The sequence below is a fragment of the Heloderma suspectum genome, chromosome 10 (genome assembly GCF_057233095.1).
Source record: "Heloderma suspectum isolate Gila_16-S chromosome 10, 16-S_ref, whole genome shotgun sequence".
Taxonomy (NCBI): Eukaryota; Metazoa; Chordata; class Lepidosauria; order Squamata; family Helodermatidae; genus Heloderma; species Heloderma suspectum.
This window is the reverse complement of record NC_139467.1, coordinates 31,994,073-32,017,536: the sequence shown is the minus strand read 5'-3', so window position 1 is coordinate 32,017,536 and position 23,464 is coordinate 31,994,073. Positions and strand designations below refer to the sequence as shown.

At 45.1% G+C, this 23,464-nt stretch overlaps 1 protein-coding gene across 2 annotated transcripts in view; it reads left to right on the top strand.

The window, feature by feature from the left end:
• The window catches only part of ARID1A (AT-rich interaction domain 1A), a 91,277-nt gene extending 79,220 nt beyond the window's left edge, over positions 1-12,057 (top strand). For both annotated transcript variants that reach the window (XM_084815792.1, XM_084815791.1), the window contains exons 13-20: positions 609-741; positions 890-1,062; positions 1,234-1,375; positions 2,691-2,816; positions 2,927-3,023; positions 5,164-6,037; positions 6,432-6,562; positions 9,065-12,057. In XM_084815792.1, the coding sequence (XP_084671918.1) occupies positions 609-741; positions 890-1,062; positions 1,234-1,375; positions 2,691-2,816; positions 2,927-3,023; positions 5,164-6,037; positions 6,432-6,562; positions 9,065-10,780 (3,392 nt within the window). In that variant the 3' untranslated portion in view covers positions 10,781-12,057. The remainder of the gene's footprint in view (positions 1-608; positions 742-889; positions 1,063-1,233; positions 1,376-2,690; positions 2,817-2,926; positions 3,024-5,163; positions 6,038-6,431; positions 6,563-9,064) is intronic.
• The last annotated feature ends 11,407 nt before the right edge of the window (positions 12,058-23,464 follow it).

Below are 23,464 nucleotides of genomic sequence, written 5' to 3'. Positions count from 1 at the left end.
TGCTATATTCTAAATTTCAGGCAGACCTTCCAGTGACCTTGTGTCAAATGGGAGGAGAGTAGCCGCTTGATCCCTTTTGCTTGACCCTGTACAGGAGGGTTTGTCTCAGGCTTTGTGGGAAGGGTCTAGTGGAGGTGACATACGCTGTGCTTAGTGGAGCAGAAATCCCCCCCCCCCCCAATGAGGAGCGGAGGCGTTCTGTTCCTTGCCCTGTGTAGCAGGGGACCATAATGGTGTAGAATTGCCTACTTCTAAAGGTGCTGTTCAGAATGTTGCGTCTCAGACACATGAGTTTGTGCATAACATGGCCTTATGGCACAGTATTTTTCATTTAAGCTTAGGAACATCTGGTTACATGGTCGGGCAGAACAGGCAGGATGATGTGTAGTAGAGAGAAGGTTCTGCTGTTCTGGTGAAAACCATTTCATGGGCCCCAAGATATCCTGGGACTTCAGAATGCTGTGTATGGACCTGCAGAGAGACTGTGCAGGGGGGCTTCTTCTCTACTCATGTGCCCACTGCGTTTGAGGTTGCATAACTTAGATCCCTGAGGATTTTGCATAATATCTTCTTACCATGGAGCTGATGCCTCTCTTCTCCACTTGCAGCGGGTTCAGGCTCCATGCAGGGTCCTCAGACACCTCAGTCCACCAGTAGCTCCATGGCCGAAGGAGGAGACTTGAAGCCCCCAACTCCTGCGTCGACACCACACAGTCAAATGCCCCCTTTGCAAGGCATCAGGTATCCCACAGTCACTTTTTACTATTGCTAAATGTCAAATGGCTGCTGTGCCTAGTCACAGCTTTGCTAATGGGCTTAATGGGACTGGTGGTTGTTTGCACTGATGTGCAGCTTCAGATTAAACAGTTGCTCCTTTCTGTTGGATCAGGAGTAACTCCGTAGGCCTTCAGGATGCCTTTCCCGATGGCAGCGACCCCACTTTCCAGAAGAGGAACTCGATGACTCCGAACCCAGGGTACCAGCCCAGCATGAATACTTCCGACATGATGGGTCGCATGTCCTATGAGCCAAATAAGGATCCATATGGCAGTATGAGAAAAGGTGAAGATACCTTTCATGTTTGGGCACGCAGCCAATACACTTGCTGAGTCCTCCAATTCCATGAAAGCAGCTTCAGGAATATATAATTATCTGTCCAATTTAGCTATTCGTCTTGCTGTTGAAAAGAGGTATGGATCTTGTATTCCGATCATTTTCTTTCTCCATTTTCAGGAAGTGATCCCTTTATGTCCTCAGGGCAGGGCCCCAACAGTGGTATGGGTGATCCTTATAATCGTGCTACAGGTCCAGGGATGAGTAATATGGCCATGGGGCAGAGGCAACATTATCCTTATGGCCCTTATGACAGAGTGAGGTGAGTACTTATTCTAGATGCATTAGATCCTACAGTACTACACCAAGCGATTCCTAGATGTGCAGATGTTCTTATCTTGCATAAGTTCACTCAACGTACATAGCTGTCACCCACCCCTGATACGTATGTTTCCATGGAATTTATCTGAGGTTTAGGTTTATGGGCGGGGAAAGTTTTTAAAGAGCACATTGGTGGCCAGAAGACTGAGTATGGGCAAGCAAAGGATTGGAGGATTATACTTCTAGACCTGGTTCACACATAATGCTAGCCAATCGTTCATTTAACCCATGGTTAACCCATGGTTTTCTGCCCTACCCAGGGTTTGACTGGCAGACAGTCGAACAAACTACAGTTTGTTTTCTCAGTCTCTGGGTTGTTGGTTTTTTGCCACTTTTGCCTGCTACCTCTGTAGCCTGGCGAAACAGCCCATGAACAACCCACAGTTCTGGATTCAAACATAATGACAACCCATAGTTTAAACTACCCAGAATTCACAATCCAACAACAAACAATTGGTTCTTTTCCTGGGTTGTTTGTGGTTAACAAACCATGGTTTGTTAGTGTGGCTGTGTTCACCTATGACAACCTGGAATTCACCAGTCCATGAGTTAAATAAACCATGGGTTAACTTTATCTGCGAACTAGATCATAAACTAATATGACTAAAAGCAGTGAAGGATGGGGTGATAGTTGTCCTCTGCTTCCTGAACTACAGAGGCTTATACGAATACTTCCAGACTTGTCAACTAAGAACATTTTAAAATGCTTTTATGATTCGAAAGGTACAATCCAATGACTGCTAAACATCGGCTAGACAGCCATAGGATTTTTCGTTTTCTGGGAACCAAGCTCAGAGCCAGCACTCAGTTCCCAGAAAAACCCTTCCCCCTCCCCAGCCATGTTGCAGGCAGCACGGTTCGTCCCCGGCTCTGCACTCAGAAGAGCAGTGTGGAGCAGAAGAAAGAGGGGCATTTCTGGGGGCAGGGAAGGGACAGCAGAAGTGCCGTTACGACGCTTCCTATCTCCCCCCCCCCCCCCCCCGCGTCCTGGCTAGACAGCTGAAATCGGCCATCTAGCCGCAAAAGCAGGGCTGTCGGAGCATGGAGGAGAAGATCGCCTCTGAGTTTGGAGGTGGCCGACTATCCCCATAGGATTGTGCCCTAAGAAATTCAAAGTCTGCTTATAACCGCAGAAGGCTTTGGGCTTATTCCCAATGGCAATTGCCCTGTTAGGTTCTAATTTCCATAGAGGAGGACTAGAAGAGTAATTTCGTGTGCGTGTGTGTGTGTGTGTGTGTGTGTGTGTTTATCTATAGGACTGAAGCAGGAATGGGACCTGAAGCTAACCTAGGAACCGGAACACCCCAGCCCAACATCATGCCTTCCACTCCCGATTCAGGGATGTACTCTCCGAGCCGCTATCCCCAACAGCCTCAGCAGCGGTAGGTTCCAGTACACCTCTGTTGTGTCCACAATATAGCCTCTGCAATAGATGAATGTCATTACGTTCTGTGCGTCTGGGAAGAAAATAAATGATTTGATCTTTTTGCAGACATGATTCCTATGGCAATCAGTTTTCCACTCAAGGTACATCCTCTGGCAGCCCTTTTCCTAGCCAACAAACCACCCTTTATCAAGCGCAACAGCAGGTGAGCTCTTAGAGGTTTTGAAGTTTGTCTGATAGAGAGTATGGTGGGTATTACCTGCAAGGAAATAGATTTTGGGGAAGGGGGTATGGCTTTGTTTAGTAGATGGTGGGCTTTTCTGGCTTTATGGGGGTGGGTCTTCCAGTACCTGCCTGAGTTGTAGAGAACTTTTCCATGGATATTCTGGATCCCAAGGAATAGTAGGCCTTAATCAAGCTTTGCTTGTCTCGCGTTGTGGATTTTGCAGAGGAAATAAAATGCATTCATGTTAAAGAGGCTTTTCTATTGGTTGAGAACTAACATGATATCTGCAAAAATACTGGCTTTGAATGTAAAGAGAAACTAAACCTCGGTCCAGAGATGTTCAGAGTGATACAGCCACGCTTCCCTGAAGATCTACTGTATGTAGGGAATTCAGCTTCTGGATTTCATAATATGCCCTCATCACTGTGTAATTTTGTGTATGGGGTTTTCTTTCATTCTTGGAAGGAAATGGGATTTAATATTTTTACAAAATAAGACAGAATATAGTTGTGTATCACTTGGATGTAAAGGTGTTACAGTTGGAAAACTTGCTCTGTAGCAAAAAAAATCTAGGTTATTCACAAAGCATTGTCTTAAGAATGCATTATGGTAGGACCCTTGAAGAGTGAAAGGTTAATAATAAAACCCCAAGGAGATCAAATCAGTCAGTCCTAAAGGAAATCAACCCTGAGTGCTCATTGGAAGGACAGATACTGAAGCTGAAGCTCAAATATTTTGGCCACCTAATGCGAAGAGAAAACTCTCTGGAAAAGACCCTGATGCTGGGAAAGACTGAAGGCAAAAGGAGAAGGGGACGGCAGAGAATGAGATGGCTAGATAGCATCACTGATGCAACGAATATGGACTTGAGCACACTCCAGGAGAGAGCGGAGGACAGGAAGGCCTGGCGTGCTATGGTCCATGGGGTCATGAAGAGTCAGACATGACTGAACGACTGAACAACAACAATTGGAAGCTTACCTTGCTGTTTGCAGTGGGCCCTTTTTCTTACTCTGTTCTTGGTTTTGATATAATTCTGCACACACTTGGCACAGATCTCTTGCCACAAATCATTTCAGTTGTCTGGAGCCATGTGGCTAAGGCCAGGGTTGCCAGTTACCACGGTGATCAGGTACAGTGAGCTCTGGTGCGGGCAAGGCTTTGGAAAACCAGCATCATAAATTAAATGACAAAACTTGCATCCAGCTCCCAGCCTGAGTCCTAGATTTTACAGTGTTCATATTAGCTGCCTCCCAATATATAAAGGAAACCAGTGCTCTAAAATAGTCCTGAATAAAGGAAAAGCGGGAGGCAAAATAAGGTTAGCTTTCAATGTGGGTTATTGGAAACCTCTTCCACCCATCCTGGGCCATTCATAATGTGTGTGCGCTCGTTTAAAGCATTTATACCCAGCTTTTCAGCCAGAAAGGCTTCCAAAGTACAGCTCAATCAAAACAAGATGGCCACTCCCTTCAAGTTTACAGTCTGAAAATACATGACCCAAAAGGAAAAAGAGATTGGGAGGGAAAAGGAAAATAAGAAAATGCAGGCACCAATTCTTAATGTTACACAGTTCCTATAATAACCAGCCGTGGTGGAAACAGGCTGCTTATAGTTCAAAAACCAGCCTCAGGGGGCATCCAACAAATAGCCTGGTGACCCAACAAACCTCCGACAAATGGCTGTCATGCAGCTGGAAGTTGTTGGGCTTATAGGGTGGGGCCTAGTCGGAAACTGCCTGCTTCTTGTCACTCTCACCAGTGCAGGTAAGACTAGAGGAGCCGAGATTATCCCTGCACTGCCCCCGAGCAGATAGTCCTCACAGAGCAGTTGCCTCCAACAGCCTCTGGGAGAGGGACCCAGCCCAGCTGGTGAAAGCAGCAGCAAGTGGGGAGAGATCATTTTGGCCCAAGGAGAGAATCCAGATTGAAGCTCCCTGGTACCAAATCATCAGCATACGCCTGGTATATCAGAGAGTCCTTTTGAGAAGGATGAGAGGAAACGTTCAGAGTGCTCTGTGAATACTGCAACTCCTTCCTGTAAGCTGTCTTGAAAAGAGAGCTGCTTATGAATGACCAACTTCTCTTTTCTCTCTTTCTCTCTCTCCCTGTCTCTCCAGAATTACAAACGACCGATGGATGGCAACTATGGCCCCCCAGCCAAACGACATGAAACGGAGATGTACAACGTACCGTACAGCACCGGCCAGGGACAAGCCCAGCAGCAGCTTCCTCCGGCACAAACCCAACCAACTAGCCAGCAGCCGACAGCTCAGCCTTCCCCCCAGCAGGAAATATATAACCAGTATGGGAATACATACTCCGCCACAGACCGCCGACCTGCTGCTGGGCCACAGAACCAGTTCCCATTCCAGTTTGGCAGAGAGAGGGTCTCTGCTCCCCCAGGCTCCAGCACACAGCAAAATATGCCTCCTCAGATGATGGGTGGCCCCATACAGCCCACTCCGGAGGGCCCACAGCAAGGCACCATGTGGCAAGGGCGTAACGAGATGGGTTACAGCTATCCCAACCGGCAAAGTACTGGCTCTGCACCACAGGGGCCTGCGTACCACGGTGTGAATCGAACAGACGAAATGCTACATCCAGATCAGAGGGTCAATCACGAGGGATCGTGGCCTTCTCATGGCAACCGCCAGCCCCCTTACGGTCCTTCTGCCCCTGTGCCCCCAATGACGAGGCCGCCCCAGCCCAACTACCCGGCCCAGCCTAGCATGCAGAATCACATTCCTCAGGTATCTAGTCCAGCACCTCTTCCCAGGCCGGTGGAAAACCGCACCTCTCCAAGTAAATCTCCATTCCTGCACTCAGGAATGAAGATGCAGAAGGCAGGGCCGCCTGTTCCTGCCTCACATATAACACCAGCAGCTGTACAACCTCCAATGATACGGCGGGACATCACATTCCCACCTGGGTCAGTGGAAGCTACACAACCTGTGCTGAAGCAAAGGCGACGTCTGACCACAAAAGATATTGGTAATTGAGCTTTCGCTCCCTCTTGTGTTGATGGGAGGGTGGTGTCTGCCAGGCCACAGGTCATCCTTTGATGGATCACTGCTGTATAATATCAAGGGAAGGGACTGTCAAATTCTGACAGTTTGGAAATCTGGTATTCTTGGTTGCTGTGGTTGTCTGCACCTACCCAGCTTATGGAGGAATTTTTTTTGCCTTATGCAAATCCAATAAAAGTCTTTGGGAGCCGTGCGAGAGCATATTGGGGTTTGTGCAGGAGAGATTCCTTGTGGATTGGGAATGCAGGAATGGCATTCCTGGTCGGATGAACATGTTTTTACTTGTAGAATTTGGAAAGCAGGAGTCAGGGGAAGTTATAGGAGTGGATGGGTTTCAAAATACATTTTGTATATTGCAGGAACTCCTGAAGCATGGAGAGTAATGATGTCTCTGAAGTCTGGGTTACTGGCTGAAAGTACGTGGGCTTTAGATACCATAAACATCCTACTCTATGATGACAACAGCATTATGACCTTCAACCTCAGCCAGGTGGGTTGACAGCTTCTGGTAACAGGGCTTTGAAATATGAAAATGGGATTGGAAGATATAGCCAGATTAGTAAGGTAGAAGTATGCCTCATTTCTGGAGTCTGGAATTGGGCACTTTGAGAATAGTTTAAAAGAAAAAGCTTCTAGCCCTTCGGGTTGAAAGGATAGGCTTGAAATCTGTCAAGGTTGGACTCGATGGTCTTATAGGCTTGTTCCAACCCTACTATTCTATGATTCTGTGAGGTGGGTAGGGTTTCAAGTAGTCAGGCCGTGGACGTCCCCATACTGGCTCCTTGTCCCTTTGTATGGCTAGAAGATAAATTATGCAATGTAAGCAAATCTAAGTAAATTTGAATAATTTATGGTGGTCATAGTATTCAGTTTTTATCTGTGCAGAATTTTAAATGCTGGACATAGTATAGCCAAGGGACTTGCAAGTTAGTAAATGAACAGTGTGCGTACATACTCTAGGGAACGCATGCTCAACTATCCTTGTCTGTAAAAACAAAAGGATTCTTTTAGCACCTTAAAAGATCTAGCACATTTATTATGGTGTTAGTCCACCAAAGCTTGTGTTCACATTTATCATTTCATTTCATTTATTATATTTCTATACTGCTTCATAGCTGAAGCTCTGAGCAGTTCACAAAGCTCTCTGGACAGTTGTAATGCATCTGATGAAGTGGACTCTAGTCCTTGAAAGCTTATATAATAATAAGTGTGTGAATCTTTAAAGCGTTTCACAGTGCTTTGTGGTGTTCGGTGCAACAGGTCCTCTGGAAATTGTCTGATCTGTGACAGATTTCCTCTACTTCAGTTGTTTGTAATTAACTCACAACACTGGAAAGACAATAGTGAACCGCCCAGAGAGCTTCGGCTATTGGGCGGTATAGAAATGAAATGAATGAATGAATAAATAAATAAATAAATAAATAGCACAAAATAGTTAACTTCGTGCCCTCCTTTTTAAATGGTCTTATTTCCTTTTAGACTAGAGTTTGGGCAAGCTGGTTTTTAGAAATACACTGCATTTAGGTTGCACTTTTTTATTTAACTTTTGTGTGAAAAACCAAAATAAGAGGCAAAGCCTCAAATTGTTGCCCCCAAATAGTAGTACAGTGTATTATAGTAGTGTCATCAATGCATTTCAGTTTACACATTTGAGGCTTGGCTCAGATGTAACATCAACCCATGGTTTGGTGCTATATGAACAGCCTTGGAATGAGCCTTGGAATTGCACACTCCATGTCCCTTGTGTGCTGCAGTTCCTTCCTTCCCTTCTTTTGCAGCAAACCACATTTTCTTATTACATCCAAACTGGTAAAGCTCTGGTTTGCGCTTGCACTGCAAACCATGATGAAACCCTGATTTGCAAGGCAAGCACAAATCAGGATTGTAAACCAAGGTTTGGTTTGGAGGTCAGGTGCAAACAATAGTTTGCTGGTTCAGATGTAATGCTAAAATGTGGTTTTGATGTAAACTAGGGAGAGGAAGAGAACTCAAGCACAGAAGGTAGAACTGCATAACCCTGAGGCATATACCAAGCTTGTTCATATAGCACCAAACCATGGTTTGGCATTATGCTTGAACTGAGCCATGGTTATCTTCAAGGGCTAGAAAATCTCACACTACACCTGATATATGTTCTAAGTGAATTGCTGTAATAAGACAGCATTTCTTTCCCCCAAAGATCATAAGTAGAAACATGTTGAGCACAATTTAGTATACTTTTTTTTTTTTTTTCATTTTCTGAAAATCAGTTTGAACTTTGCCCTCTCTTTGGATTTTCATCCTTCTGGTGCTTCCTCTCCTTTTTATGCTTAAATTTGTATAAACATATGAAGCTATCTTTACCTTGGCCCCCCTAGTGCTGTCTAATCTGACTGGCAACAGCTATCCAAGGCCTGAGGCAGAGAGAGGTTTTTCCTAGTCCTTCCACCTAAGAAAGATCCTTTAGTTGGGAGTGCCTATAATTGAACCTGGGACTTTGTCCATGGAAAGTATATGCTCTTCTATGGAGCTTTGCCCGCCTTTACCAGTACCTCTGTTAATTCATTTTCTCACTAGCTAGCAGTGCAATAAGGGCACAATCCCATGCATGTTCAGAAAGAAAAAAGTCCTATAGCTCCCAGTATTCCCCCAGCCAGCATGGCTGGCTGGGGGAATGCTGGGAGTTGTAGGATTTTTTTCTCTCTAAACATGCATAGGATTGTGTCCTAAGAGTATTGTAAGAACTTGTATGAAGAATATGTATGAGCTTGTCGGGGAGGGATACTTGGAAAATAAAAACCAAAAGAAGCGCTAAGTGGTCATCTGGAAAATGGAGAAAAGATTGTTGTTACTTATTAACATAGGACAGAGAGAGAGAGAGAGAGAGAACACTTATAGAGACAAAGTAACAGTGTCAACTGACGCTTGTTTTCGCATCTCCATTTGCACCTCTGCACGTACCTGCCTGTATTGAGTTAGTCTTAATCTCCTCTTACACTCTTTCGCCTTGCAGCTGCCAGGGTTGTTGGAGCTACTAGTGGAATATTTCCGGCGTTGCCTGATTGAAATCTTTGGAATCCTGAAGGAATACGAGGTGGGAGATCCAGGGCAAAAAACACTATTGGATCCTGAAAGGTTCTGCAAATCTTCGAGTCCTCCTTCTGAAGAAGGGGAGAAAGAGGAGCCACAGAGTACTAACTGTGAGGAAGAGGAGGAGGAAGAGGAAGGGGAGGAAGAGGCCGCCTTTGCAAATAAAGCTACGGCACCACTAGAGAGTGAGGAGAAGCTTGTCAGTAAATTCGACAAGCTTCCAGTCAAGATAGTGCAGAAGAACGACCCATTTGTGGTAGATTATTCCGACAAACTTGGCCGGGTACAGGAGTTCGAGAGTGGGCTGCTGCACTGGCGGATTGGTGGGGGAGACACCACTGAACACATTCAAACCCACTTCGAAAGCAAAATGGAGCTGTTGTTGACTCACAAACGAGCTTCCTGCAACTCTGTCTTGCGAAAATGTTCCGTAGCTGAGGCCAGCCCGGTCACCCGAGACGGAGAGTCCCCTCCGTCTGATGGTCCTCCAGAGAAAAGGATAACGGCTACCATGGATGACATGCTTTCGGCACGACCAGGCTCATTACCGGAGGAGGAGGTCAGAAATGTGGCGGTGACGAAGGAAAGCAGTAAATTCCCATTTGGCATTAGTCCAGCTCAGAGCCACAGAAACATAAAAATCCTGGAAGATGAACCTCACAGTAAAGATGAGACACCCCTCTGCACGCGTCTAGACTGGCAGGACTCGTTATCTAGGCGCTGCATCTGTGTGTCTAACATCATCAGGAGCTTGTCGTTTGTGCCAGGCAATGACTTCGAGATGTCTAAACACCCTGGCCTGCTGCTGATCCTCGGGAAACTGATTCTCCTGCATCATAAGCATCCAGAACGCAAACAGGCGCCGCTGACGTACGAGAAGGAAGAGGAGCAGGACCAAGGAGTAAGCTGCAACAAAGTGGAGTGGTGGTGGGACTGCCTGGAGATGCTGCGCGAAAACACTTTGGTCACGCTGGCCAACATCTCTGGCCAGCTGGATCTTTCACCCTACCCAGAGAGCATCTGTCTGCCTATCCTGGATGGACTCCTCCATTGGGCTGTGTGTCCTTCAGCAGAAGCCCAAGATCCTTTGCCAACCCTGGGGCCTAATGCTGTCCTCTCCCCTCAGAGACTGGTTTTGGAAACCCTCAGCAAACTCAGCATCCAGGACAACAATGTGGATTTGATCCTCGCAACACCACCCTTCAGTCGCTTGGAGAAACTCTACAGCACCATGGTGCGTTTCCTCAGTGACCGAAAGAACCCAGTGTGTCGGGAGATGGCTGTGGTACTACTGGCCAACCTGGCGCAGGGTGACAGCTTGGCAGCTAGAGCCATTGCTGTGCAGAAGGGCAGCATTGGCAACTTGTTAGGCTTCTTGGAGGACAGCCTGGCAGCCACTCAGTTCCAGCAGAGCCAAGCCACTCTGATGCACATGCAAAACCCTCCCTTTGAGCCGACCAGTGTGGACATGATGCGTCGGGCAGCTCGGGCGCTGCTCGCCCTGGCCAAAGTGGACGAGAACCACTCTGAGTTCACGTTATATGAGTCACGGCTGTTGGACATCTCCGTGTCGCCTCTGATGAACTCGTTGGTTTCACAAGTTATTTGTGACGTACTGTTTTTAATTGGCCAGTCATGACAGCCGTGGGATGCCTATACCCCCTGTGTGCGTGTGTGTGAGTGGAGGACTTAGAAACTGATTGTTGCCCTTTATTTATGCAAAACCACCTCAGAATCCACTGTCTGCCCTGCGCTGTCCTGCTTCTACCTTGGGGAAAAGATGTTCCCCCTCCCCTCACCTCTTCCCTTCAGATCTGTCCTAACCCCCTGTTCAAGGAGACAAAAGCTCTGCCTACATAAAAAAAAGACTTTTTTTATTTTAACCAAAGTTGCTGTTGTTTACAGTGAGTTTGGGGAAAACAACTTTGTCCTGTTATCGCATCGACAGGCGCTACTTTCATAACTGTTTTTAATGGTAAACTCTGAAGGACAAAAAAAGTGACTGCTGAACTCTTGTGTGGTTTATCGCTGTACATTCACAATCTTGCAGGAACCAAGAAGCTACCAGTTGTGAACAGACCTTGTCCAATGGAGGCCTGTGCAGTAGAGTGTAGAACTTCGTGTACTGTACACCTTAAACTGTAAACATACTGTAATAATGTCTCACATTGAAGAAGAAAAAAGCTGGATCAGCAGCAAGCTGTAGTTTTTAAAAATGTTTTTAGTTAATGTTGAGGAGAAAAAAAGGCTTTTCCCCCAAAGTATCATGTGTGAACCTACAACACCCTGACCTCTTTCTCTCTTCCTCCTTGATTGTATGAATAACCCTGAGATCACCTCTTAGAACTGGTTTTAACCTTTAGCTGCAGCCTGACAGCTGCCACGTGTGTATATATATATGACGTTGTACATTGCACATGCCCTCAGACTCCTTGCAGTTTTGTTCCCCTTCTCCCTGCCACCCCTTTATAGTATGACGAGTTAAACGAGTTGATGACCTGCAAAAGCGAGACACCAATTATTTAATCTCTTGCCAGACATCTCTCTTTTCTCTCTCTCTCTTTCTCTGGAGGATGCTGTACAGGTCTCTGTGTATAAAGTCATTGCTGTCTCAGCAGCCAATCAACTTATAGTTTATTTTTCCTGGGGTTTTTTGTTTTTTTGTTTTTCTTTCTAATCGAGGTGTGAAAAAGTTCTAGGTTCAGTTGAAGTTCCTGATGAAGAAACACAATTGAGATTTTTCAGTGATGAATTCTGCATATTTGTATTTCAGACGATGTAGCTAAAAAACTTGATGTAAATTCCTCCCTTTTTTCCTTTTTTGGCTTAATGAATATCATTTATTCAGTATGAAATCTTTATACTATATGTTCCACGTGTTAAGAATAAATGTACATTAAATCTTGGTAAGATGTTTGTGAGAGTTTTCATTTTGAATGGCTATATAAGGCTGCACTCAGGCCTCCTAGTATCAACCACATTATGCAGTTAGGGTTGACTTCACAAATGTAAATTATTTTCTAAGAAAAATTACTCTTTGGACAAAGGAACGGACTACCCATTTTAAAGGGGAAATTCATAGGATTTCTGTTTTAAAATCAGGGAAGGTCCCCCCACAATATTAGAAAAGTACTCAGGTTTTGTTTTTGGAACAAGCATTCAACTTTAAACACCTTCTCCCCGTGGGCCCCAAAACATGCCTAACTTGTTCCTAAAAATGGATAAATCAGTCCTGCTTATGTCATCTGCAGATGTTAAAGGGGGGGGGGGTGTTGCTAGAAAACATATACTATATGGAACAATCTATTTGGGGGTGTTCAGAGTCCTGCCTCTGCACAGGAGGCTGGTGTTCTCTTTCCAGCCCTGTGATTCTGTGAAAAGAAGTCAGTCAGTCTTTGACTCAGTAGGAAATTGCAATAATCCACTTTGAGAGAATGAAGATCAACAAGGAATACAATAAAACATTTTGCTACTATGTACTAATAAATACTACTATGCAAAGTCAGGAGTAGCAGAGCCTGTGAATGGATAGCTTGAATGGTCAGCTAAAAATGGGCCAAATCAATATTCTCCTGCCAAAACAACCTAATCTAGGGACATACCATTTAAGAGGGAGGAGGGTGGATTTACCTATTTGAGTGAGAGATCAACTAATCTACATGTGTGTATGGAACAGCTACTTAATGAAAACCTCTTAGGGGCCCTTCTTTGCTACACTAATATGAAGTTACCTATTCTAACTTGAAATATTTACCCATCTATACATACCATAATCCTGTGTCAAAGCTATGAACTGATGTGCAAAGTCAACTGGAATGTCCCTCATGTGTGCCAAACCTTTGCTTTGTCCCTAGACTTTTTTGGGCTTTATGGCAGTTCAGGTGAATCTGTTTGTTAAATTTGTATCCCACCTTTCCAGCAAATAGTGTGCAAGGCACTGAGGAGGTAAATAAGGTAAAAGACTTAAGACAGTATCTTCTGCATTTCTGAAGTATACCCACAGCAAAGAGGCACCAAACTAGCAAACTACAGTTAGTCACACTTACCCATTTGAAATCATTATGAAAAGTTAGTCATGAGGATCGCTGATTTCAGTGGGGACCAAGTGTGACTAATTTAGTGTGGATCATCCAACCTGGTGCCCTCCAGATGTGTTGGACTGTAACTCTCATAATTGCCAGCCAACATGGCCATGTTTTGGACTACAGCTCCTTTCATCCCTGGTCGTTGGCCATGCTAGCTGGGGCTAATGGGAGTTGGAGTCAAGAACTAAAGGGACCCAAGTTGGAGATGCAGGCAAAAAAGGATAAATTGTTCAATGGAGATGGGAAACCTTGATAAATCTTTTAGCTCCTGGGGATTTTTGCATTCTTGCAGCAATCCTCTGTAGTAGATTAGGCTGAGAGAACATAAGAGTCCTGATATATCAGACCAAAGGCTGGTCTAGTCTAGCATCCTCCTTCCTCAACCAGATACCTCTGAGAAGCCCACAAGCAAGACATGAAGGCCATAGTCTTCTCCCACGGTTGTTCCCCAGCAATGTGTTCAGAGTCATGGTGGTTCTAATTCTGGAGGTAGTATTTTTGTTGTGTGGTGGCATGCTGCTTCTCAAGCAACCTGGAATTTCCTGAGAACCATCATAACTTGCAGCCATGAATAGACATAACCTCCACAAATCTGTCCATTCCTCTTTTAAAGCTGCCTAAGCTCATAGCAGCAGTCCATAAATTAATTACACTTTGTGTGAAGAAGTATTTTTGAGAGAAAACGTGACTTGCTGGCGCCAACCAGTGAGCTTCACAACTGAATACAGTTTTGAATCCAGGTCTCCTTTAGTCTTGTTCAACACTGTCCATTACACCACCCTAGGTCTGATGTGCTCCTCCTGTGAGTTTTTCATGTGTGGAGCGAGCACCAACTTTCTGCATAAATTCAATTTCTGCCAGCAATGTTGCCATGCAAGAGCAAAACTCCGTTTTAATTGCTCAGTAGTCAAGCCAAGGAAGTTTAATGCAGATTATCAAAGGCACTAAAGGAATCCTTTTAAGAGAAGCTGCATTGATAGATCAAAGCTGCCCCAAGGCTCCAAAAACAAACTGCACCATGAAGCCAAGTGTACATTAGACCCCCACGGCCCCACCCCAGGACTAAGAAGACAGGGAAATGAGAATTTTGTGTGCACCTGTGTGTGTGTATGTGTATTTTGAAAAGCAGGTCCTGCTGAGTTCTGCAGAGACAACTTCAGGCAAAGAGGAAAGAATTTAGCAACATCTTCCCTTCGTTGTCACTGCTGCCTGTGGACTGAGTTGCCAGTGATTTGTCCTCAGGTTCCCTCCCCCCACACACACACTTACTCTGAAATGTCTAGATGACTGTTCTGTTATGTATGCATAAGAGCCATAAGACTGAGTATTGGGCTTGGATCTGGTAGAAATTTCAGATCCTATCTCAGGCAGGACCACTTTGGAGGGAGCAATCCTATGGCCACTAAAAGGTAAAGGTCGTGTCCGACTCTAGGGTGCGGTACTCAACCCCGTTTCTAAGCCGAAGAGCCAGCACTGTCCGAAGACGCTTCCGTGGTCATGTGGCCGGCATGACTGAACACCGAGGTGCACAGAGCGCTGTCACCTTTCCCGCCGAGGCGGTACCTATTTATCTACTTGCAATTTCTTGCTTTCGAACTGCTAGGTTGGCAGAAGCTGGGACTGAAGACGGGAGCTCACTCCGTCACGCAGCACTCGGGTCTCGAAGTGCTGACCTGCCGACCTTCCAGTCTGCAGTTCAGCGTCTTAACCACTAAGCCACCGCAGACCTACTATGGCCACTAGTCAGTGGCTAGACGGCCATAGGACATGCGGGTTTCCGGAGACCGACCTTCCCACCGTCCTGCGCTGCCTCACAGGCAGCTCGGAATGGTCCCATGCTCCATGCTTGGAAGAGGAGCGTGGAGAGGCGGAAACGGGGCGTTCCGAGGGGCGTTCTGGGGTGGGGAAGGTGGAAATGTAGGTTCCTGCTTCCTCTGCTCCACCTTCCCGCAGCTAGACAGCCGAAATTGGCTGTCTAGCCACAAATGCAGGGCAGGTGAAGCGCGGAGGGGATGATCCCCTCTGCGCTTCGCCTGCCCTTCATTGGATAGGCGGTTGCCTCCAAATTCGGAGGCAGCCACCTATCCCCATAGGATTGCGCCCCAAGTTGCTTTTCTTGTGCTCAGATATGGATACCTTAGAATCAAAGTACATGAGAAGGGAACAGATTAATTTTGAAGGGTACATCTGTGTCAGAATTGGCATCATTTTAAATATTTGGACATGATAGCTGAATGCCATTCTTGGTGTGCCTTTACAGCAGGGGTGGAGAATGTGTGGCCCTCCAAATGTTGGTAGGCCGCAATTCCCATCAGCCCTAGCCAGCATAGGCAATGGTGAGGAATGCTGGGTGTTGTAGTCCAACAACATCTGGAGGGCCATATCGTTCCCTCATCCCTACTTTACAACTACTGTGGTCTCTATTTCTTAGATGTTTTAAATATTATCTACCACTTTTCTTTAAAATACCTAAAGCAGTTTACAGCAACTTCAACATAAACCAGTAATGAAACATTAGGGGGAAAAGCAGTGCTAAAACTATCTAAAAATTGAGAGTTAAGGCCATAAAAGCAGCAGCTGTCAATCACCCATTAAAAGCCCCGGAGAATTAAAAGTTAGTTTATTAATTGTATCCCACTTTTCTATTAAAATAATAACCCAAATGGCATAGAATGAAAAGAAAACACAGTAAAACAAAAGTTAACCATTAAAACAACAAACTGGTAAGGCATGACTACTACAATTCCTGTAAAAACAGCTGGCTGTTGATTTAAAGTGAGTTTAAACAAAAAGCTCTTAACCATCTGTTGAAAAACAAAAAGAGATGGAGCCTGACAAGTCTCCATGGGGAGGGAGTTCCACAATAGTGGCACCACCACCCAGGAGGCCCTGGTACATGTGCTCACATGGGCATTCCAAAGAGCAGGGCCTCTGTAGCCGATTTCAAAAGATGGGAAGATTCATATGGGACCAGGCAGTTTGGGAGGTAACCTATGCTGTGTAGAGCTTTCAACTTCACTTGAAACAATAAAAGAATTGGCATCCAGTGAGCCTGCCTGGGGGGACATTGCAGAACTAGGGCACCGCTTTATGGGCACCACCCTAATCTCTCAAGGCAGCGCATCCAGAAAAGGACTGGGGAGTGGATCTCTTCCACTTACTATTTCCCCAGCATCTTCACCATCCTCTTCTACCAAGAGTACTGAGTGCCTGGAACCACTGAATACTGTCTGCCTGATAAGTCCCGCAAGATTCTCAAAGAAAAAGGTGTAAATTAAAATCTACTATGTAAAGTGCTTTGATAACCTTTCGTTGGAAAGCAACGTATAGTCTTCAATAAATTAGGGAGAAGGCAATATTTCAAGTCTCAACCCATTTAGGGCAGAATTCCCCAACCTGGTGCGTTCCGGATGTGTCAGACTACAACTCCCAACATCCCCAGCCAGCCAGCCATGATCCTTGTCTGTAGAATGGGAATAAGTGAAGGGTGAATGAGATGTTACATAGCTCGAACCTTGAGCCATAAACCTCAAATGAATGGTAGAATCAACAAAGATACAGTAGGTGTCTTTTCAGCTAGACAATGTTGCACTCTAACATCCAGGGCTGACCCAAGAAAGACATTTTGCTGCCTGAGGTGGAGCAGAAACTGATGCACAACCTTCCCCCTGCCCCTGTAAGTTAATTCCAAGGCAGAACCCCCCCCCATTCCTCTCTCCCTTCCTGATATTTTTATATTTTTACTAACTAAAAATGTAATGCCCTTTCATGACACCCAAAAGCAGCTGCCTAAGGTGGCAGCCTCATTCCACCGAATGGAATCCTGAGAAATGTGCATGCACTCAAAACGTTTTGCATGGCACAATTGGCCAATGAACAAGCAAGGCTCAGGAGTTTGCAAGAGGGGAAGGAATGTCCTGGCCCCAAAGCTGATGAAGTAATGATTTTAACATGTGCTGCGCTAAGAAAATTAGGAGTAAATAGTTGAATATAGTTCTGTACATGAGCATGGTCTCGCTCAGCCTTGTATGGGAATGATGAAAGCTGCAGTCCAGCACATCTGAAGGGAGCCATGTCTAGCTGCATTAGACAGTGAGTGAACGAGGCTCTTTTACCTACTTGTATCTCTTTAAGGGTACCACCTGAGAACCATGGCATCTTGGTGAGTCCACAGTAATAGGGAAGGTGAAAGATCAGGGTGTGGGGGCATAGTGCTGTGGCAGAGCATCTGCTTTGCATGTAAAAAATCCCAGGTTCAGTCCCTAGGTAAGAATCCTGACAGAAACCCTGGAGAGCCACTGCCAGTCCAATGGACCAATGGTGTGACCTTGTATAAGGCAGCTTCCTATGTTCCTGTGCTATGCGCTGTGTTCCTACATTCTGATGCTATTGCTCGGTGGCAGTGCAGGCTGAAGAAGGGTCCCATATCAGTGGTGCAGCATCTGCTTTTCATACAGAAAGTCCCAGGTTCAGTCTCTGGCATCTCCAGGTCTGAAAGCATCTCTGGTAACAGGGCTGGGAATTAGCAGGGGATTTTGTGGTCATTATACCTAATGAACCCTTTCTGTATTGATTTTGCTTACCAAGGAAGCTGTGTGTGTGTGTGTGTGATGAGGAGTGATGGAGGTTCCTATGAATGCAATTTGGAAAACACTGCTACGTAACGCAAGGTGTGCATATGTGAGCATGTTCCCTTCTCAGGGGAGGCTGAGGTGCATTTATTCACCACACTGCAAATCACAGGCATACTTCCTCCATTTCTGATTTTGTGTATAAGAAGTAGCAATGTGGAAAACTCCGATCTAAACGCGCCCTAAGAAACAGCTGTAAACTAACTTACTGCACAGCTGCCTTCATATGTGGGTTGGAGTCCACCAGGGAGAAAGCCTTCAGTATAGTGGCCCCCTTCCTGTGGAATTCCCTGCCTTTGGAGGTCAGGCAAGCGCCAACGTTGTGTTGCTTTCAGCCGATTCAGTGCCCCCTGAATATGTTGTTCTTCTGAGAGGCGTCCCTGAATGCCAGCTGCAGTTTATTAAGTTCACCCATTCTTTTAAAATGTTTTAATTGTTTTAATTCTCGGATTTTATTCTTTTATTTTGCTATTCACAGCTCCAAAATCTTTGATGTGGAGCAGTATAGAAATATTGCAAATAAATAAATAAATGTGCTGAACTACAATTCCCATCATCCCCAGTCAGCCTAGAGGCATTAGGCAACATGAGGGTATAATAATAATAATAATTAAATATATATCCCACTTTTCTCTGTGGTATTAGACTTGATGCAGTTTACAATAAAAATCTTTTAATTTATGCTTACTTGTTCTTTCCTGGCTCCTGTCTAATTTCTTAATGCTTCCTTTGAGGATTTTTTTTACTGATTGTATGTTTTATTCAATTTTATTTAGTTTTATTAATGGTACTGCAAGCTGCCCTGATGATTTTGACTGAATGGTGGGCTATAAATTCCAACAATAAATAAACAAATGGGACCTGCAACAAAATGCCATGTGGAATGCTCCTGTTCAGGGTTCCAGCCAGCCATACCCTCTTCCAATACTATATTCCATTCCCTCTCCTCACTTGTCACCCTTGTTTTCCATTCCCACCACCCCAACAATCATGTCAGCATTCTGTGACCATTGAGCATGTTCAGTCCCCAATGGGCTGTTTTTGGAGTCCCCCTGAAGGGTTCCCCCCTTATTTGTTTTTGGGTGCTTCTGCAAACCTTGAGCTTACGCTAATGCCTCCCTCTTGTGTGCGGATGGTACTGTATGGGCTAAATGACGATCCACACTCAGATAATGAATTTGCTATTAGTATACCATATAAATTCAAGTATAAAAATTAAATCAAATCAGAACAGTTAAAAAAGGCCAAAACAACAACAAACAATTACAGAATGTGCATCAAAACTACAAGATACCAGCCACAGACTGATAATAATTGTTAAAAAAAACCCAGGTAAACAATAAAAGTCTGCTTGAATATCTGAACTTTCTAAGCCCCAAGAGTGGAAAGAGAAGCACCCTGACAGGACATTCTAAAGCTTCAGCCCCCACCCTGAAAAAGACCCTGGCCCCTGAATCTCTAATGGTGGATGGGAGAGAGAAGAGGCCAAGTGCAAGGCTTCAAGAGGTTCATATAGGAGAAAATGGCTCTCGAAGTATACTGGTCTTAGGCCACTTAGGGTGCAATCCTATCGCGATAGCCCTAAGCCCCCGAACTCGGAGGCTTACGATCATCCAATGCAGAGAAAGGAGCGGGGAGGCCACATTCACCTCTCCGCTCCTCCCACTCTGCATTTTCACTAGACTTTTTTGCCCATCTAGCTGGGGCGATCTGGAGGGGGAGGGATAGTTCATATCCTGTCCTCTCCAGTCTCCTTCCCTCCCCAACCACCAGAGCACCCCCTTCTCCCTATCTCTGAGGTCAAGTTCCCGACATCGGAGAGCTGCCAGCATGCTTCTTTCTGCGCCACCTGCAAAGGGTCAGGGGATCAGAGCTCTGATTCCCAGCTCCAAGGTCAGAGTGCTGTCTTGAACCTCGGAGCTGGGAATGTGAAATATCCTATGGCCCATCGGATGCTGTCTAAGGGCCATAGGATTGCTCCCTTAGGGCTTTTAAGACATACACCAGCATTCTAAATTGAGCCCAGAAACAAATAGGCAGCCAGTCAGGTTGGTATAAGATTGACATGGCCTGTTGCACTTGCCACAGATGTGCCAAACGTATGGTATCAACCTTTGTGTCAATGAAATTTGTAGGGGGAAGAGGAGTGTGAATGACTGGTGGAAAGCTGTAGCACCTTCCTTAAGCTGGATGGAGTTAGGCATTTTCTGCAAAATGTGTTTCCTGTCTTTCACCCTTTTCCAAACATAACAAAACTATATTTCTGGACAACTGACCCCTGCCAGCTTTCATACTGCATGTGTGAATTGTATCTTTTCAGAAAGTGATTTTGTTTATGAATTCAAAATAAGGCTCCTGGGCCCTTTAATATTTTCTCTCCATCCCTTAAAATGTATTAACACAAATGCATGTTTGAGGTTCACAAATGGAGAGGGGATGCAGGTTTTTGATAGGAACCATTCAGGCTGGGTAGAGGTATTTGGAGATATATGCAGGTCGATTGTGGTGATATACTCATTCACTCACAAATTCTGCTTTTAGGCCTGTTTCAGTTACCGTGTTTAAAATGTGCATGGAACTAAGGTCAAATATAGTAACATTTTGTCCTGTTGGTTTAGCTTTACTTACACAAGTCTTGAGTGTACCTGCATAGAAATGTTGTATTGAAACTGGGCTATTTTCACAAGGGTTTATTTTTTTGGTCAAGTTTCTGAATTCTTGCTGGGTCCCGTTTTTGGATTGATCTATACATAAGTAACTTAAATATTTTCATATGTATATCCTGCAGTGGAATGCTGAACACCTTCCAAAACGCACTCAGTTCAGCCTGGGAAATTGCTGTTAGGCCCAAAAGGCCTAGCAGCACCATGTAAAATGATTGAATACCACAGAATCCTCTGCAACATATAGGGCAGGGGTAGACAGTGTGGTGCCCATGGGCACCAATATGCCCCTGGACACCTTCCCACTGAGACACCCGACTCCTCCCAATTCCCATTAAAAAAATATTTTTATATTTTCCAGCTGACAGCTGTGATTGCTTCAAAGCAAAGTAGGAGCCTCTAGCTGCTGCCATCTTAATTTCCCATGAATGTTTCTGCACAGGTTACTTGTCCTTTATGACTAGCCATGCCCACCCATGGCAGCTAACTTATGGTGGTGCCCAGGACAGTTTCTCAAGTTTACAAGCCCAAAAGGTTGCCTACACCTTATGTAGATTCTGATGTACACATACACACATATTCTTTGCCAGACAAATCAGCTCAGAAAGGGTTCTTTGAGCATAAGAAGTTTGACTAGCAGGTTCTAGTGTGCAATTTTACAGACTGTTCACCACCTCAGACAAATAACTGCAAAAGAAGACAGATTACTGTAATATCTTTTCTTTATCATTTCTCATATTTGCCTTCCACCTTCCAAAGAGCTCAAAGTGGTACATGTCAAATTCTTGCATACAACAAACCTGTAAGGTAAATTCAGCTGATAGTAACTGGCCCAATCCAACCTAGTGAGCTTTATAGCTGAGCAGGGAATTGAACCTGGGTCTCTGATCCAACTCAACTACTTGCCAATGTAGGATTGTCAACCAGTCAGAACGGCTCCTTGTTGGTTGCCAGAGTTGTTGTTGTTGTTGTTCAGTCATTAAGTTGTGTCTGACTCTATGGAAGGACCATAGCACGCCAGGCCTTCCTGTCCTCCGCTCTCTCCCGGAGTGTGCTCAAATTCATATTCATTGCATCGGTGATGCTATCTAGCCATCTCATCCTCTGCCATCCCCTTCTCTTTTTGCCTTCAGTCTTTCCCAGCATCAGGGTCTTTTCCAGTGACTTTTCTCTTTGCATTAGGTGGCCAAAATATTTCCTTATAGTCCAGCTCTCACAGCCATACATTACTACTGGGAAAAACCATAGCTTTGATTATACGAATCTTTGTCGGCAAGGTGATGTCTCTGCTTCTTACTATGCTGTCTAGGTTTGCCATAGCTTTCCTCCCAAGGAGCAAGTGTCTTTTAATTTCATGACTACAGTCACCGTCTGCGGTGATCTTGGAGCCCAAGAAAATAAAATGTCACTGCTTCCATTTCTTCCCCTTCTATATGCCAGCAAGTGATGGGGCCAGATGCCATGATCTTAGTTTTTTTAATGTTGAGTTTCAAACCAGCTTTTGCACTCTCCACTTTCACCGTCAACAAGAAGCTCTTTAGATCCTCTTTGCTTTCTGCCATTAGGGTGGTATCGTCTGCGTATCTGAGGTTGTTGACAATTCTCCTGGCAATCGTAATTCCGACCTGTGATTCATCCAACCTGGCGTTTCTCATGATGTACTCTGCATATAAGTTAAATAAGCAGGGCGACAATATACAGCCTTGTCGTACTCCTTTCCCAATTTTGAACCGCTCGGTTGTTCCATGTCTGGTTCTTACCGTTGCTTCTTGACCCTCGTACAGGTTTCTCAGGAGACAGGTAAGGTGGTCTGGTACTCCCATCACTTTAAGAATTTGCCACAGTTTGTTGTGATCCACACAATCAAAGGCTTTAGCGTAGTCAATGAAGCAGAAAGAGACGTTTTTCTGGAATTCTCTTGCTTTCTCCATGATGCAGCGAATGTTGGCGATTTGATCTCTAGTTCCTCTGCCTCTTCTAAACCCAGCTTGTACTTCCGGTAGTTCTCGGTTCACATGGTTGCCAGAGTAGGAGCATGCAAGTCATAATAAGCATCTCAGTGTTAGCATTCCCACACCAAGCACTACTAGGGAGCAAGGTGGAATTAATTTTTGCTGTAGGCCCCCGCATCCAGTGACTGTGCATGCAAATTATGCTGTTATGGGTCAGCTCATTTCCCTGCCCCTGCTGGTTGATACCACAATCTCTTTAGTTTCAAATATGATTATTGGCCACCCCATGCTTAGAAGCAGAGTCCTTAACTCCTCTTTGTTTAGCAAAAGCTTATTTTCTTCATGAAGGAAAAGCTGTCTGTCCACAGCTCCTGCTACAAACAAGCGATTGGCTGCAGGAGAGTTGCTTTCTGAGCTTTCCTGTCTTACACACACACACACACACACATAAATGATGCATCCAGATATACAGGCATACACATCTGTTCAGAAAACCTAAAGAGCAACAGTATTCCACCTGTACAAAAGTGAAGGTTGTGTATGGATATAGATATGGGTATACCTCACTTTTGAGGCAGTTTCTAGAGACAAAATATTACCTGTGGATATGACAATTTCTTGAGAAGACAATAACAAGAGGCAGGTCATCATAGGACATAAAACAGGGCAGGGAGAGGTATTCCTTGCAAGGAAACTGCAAGTTCATTTATTGAAGTGTGGGAGGAAGACGGAGCCATGTTCTGCCTATGGCAGCCCCACCCTTCACTACAAGGGATTCAGACACTGCCTGGTGCTGGGGGGTCTTTGCAGCACCCACCTGTGCTGCCCTTAGCAAAGAAGTCACCTCACCCCCTGCCCACGGGCTGAGTCCTCTCCATGAGGTCCTTTTTCTGTCCCTTTCAAAGCGTGGGCGGTGGTGTAATTACCAAAAACTCCTCCCAGCCCCGACAAAATAACAGCCCTTAAAGTAACTTCTGGTCTAACACTGACAT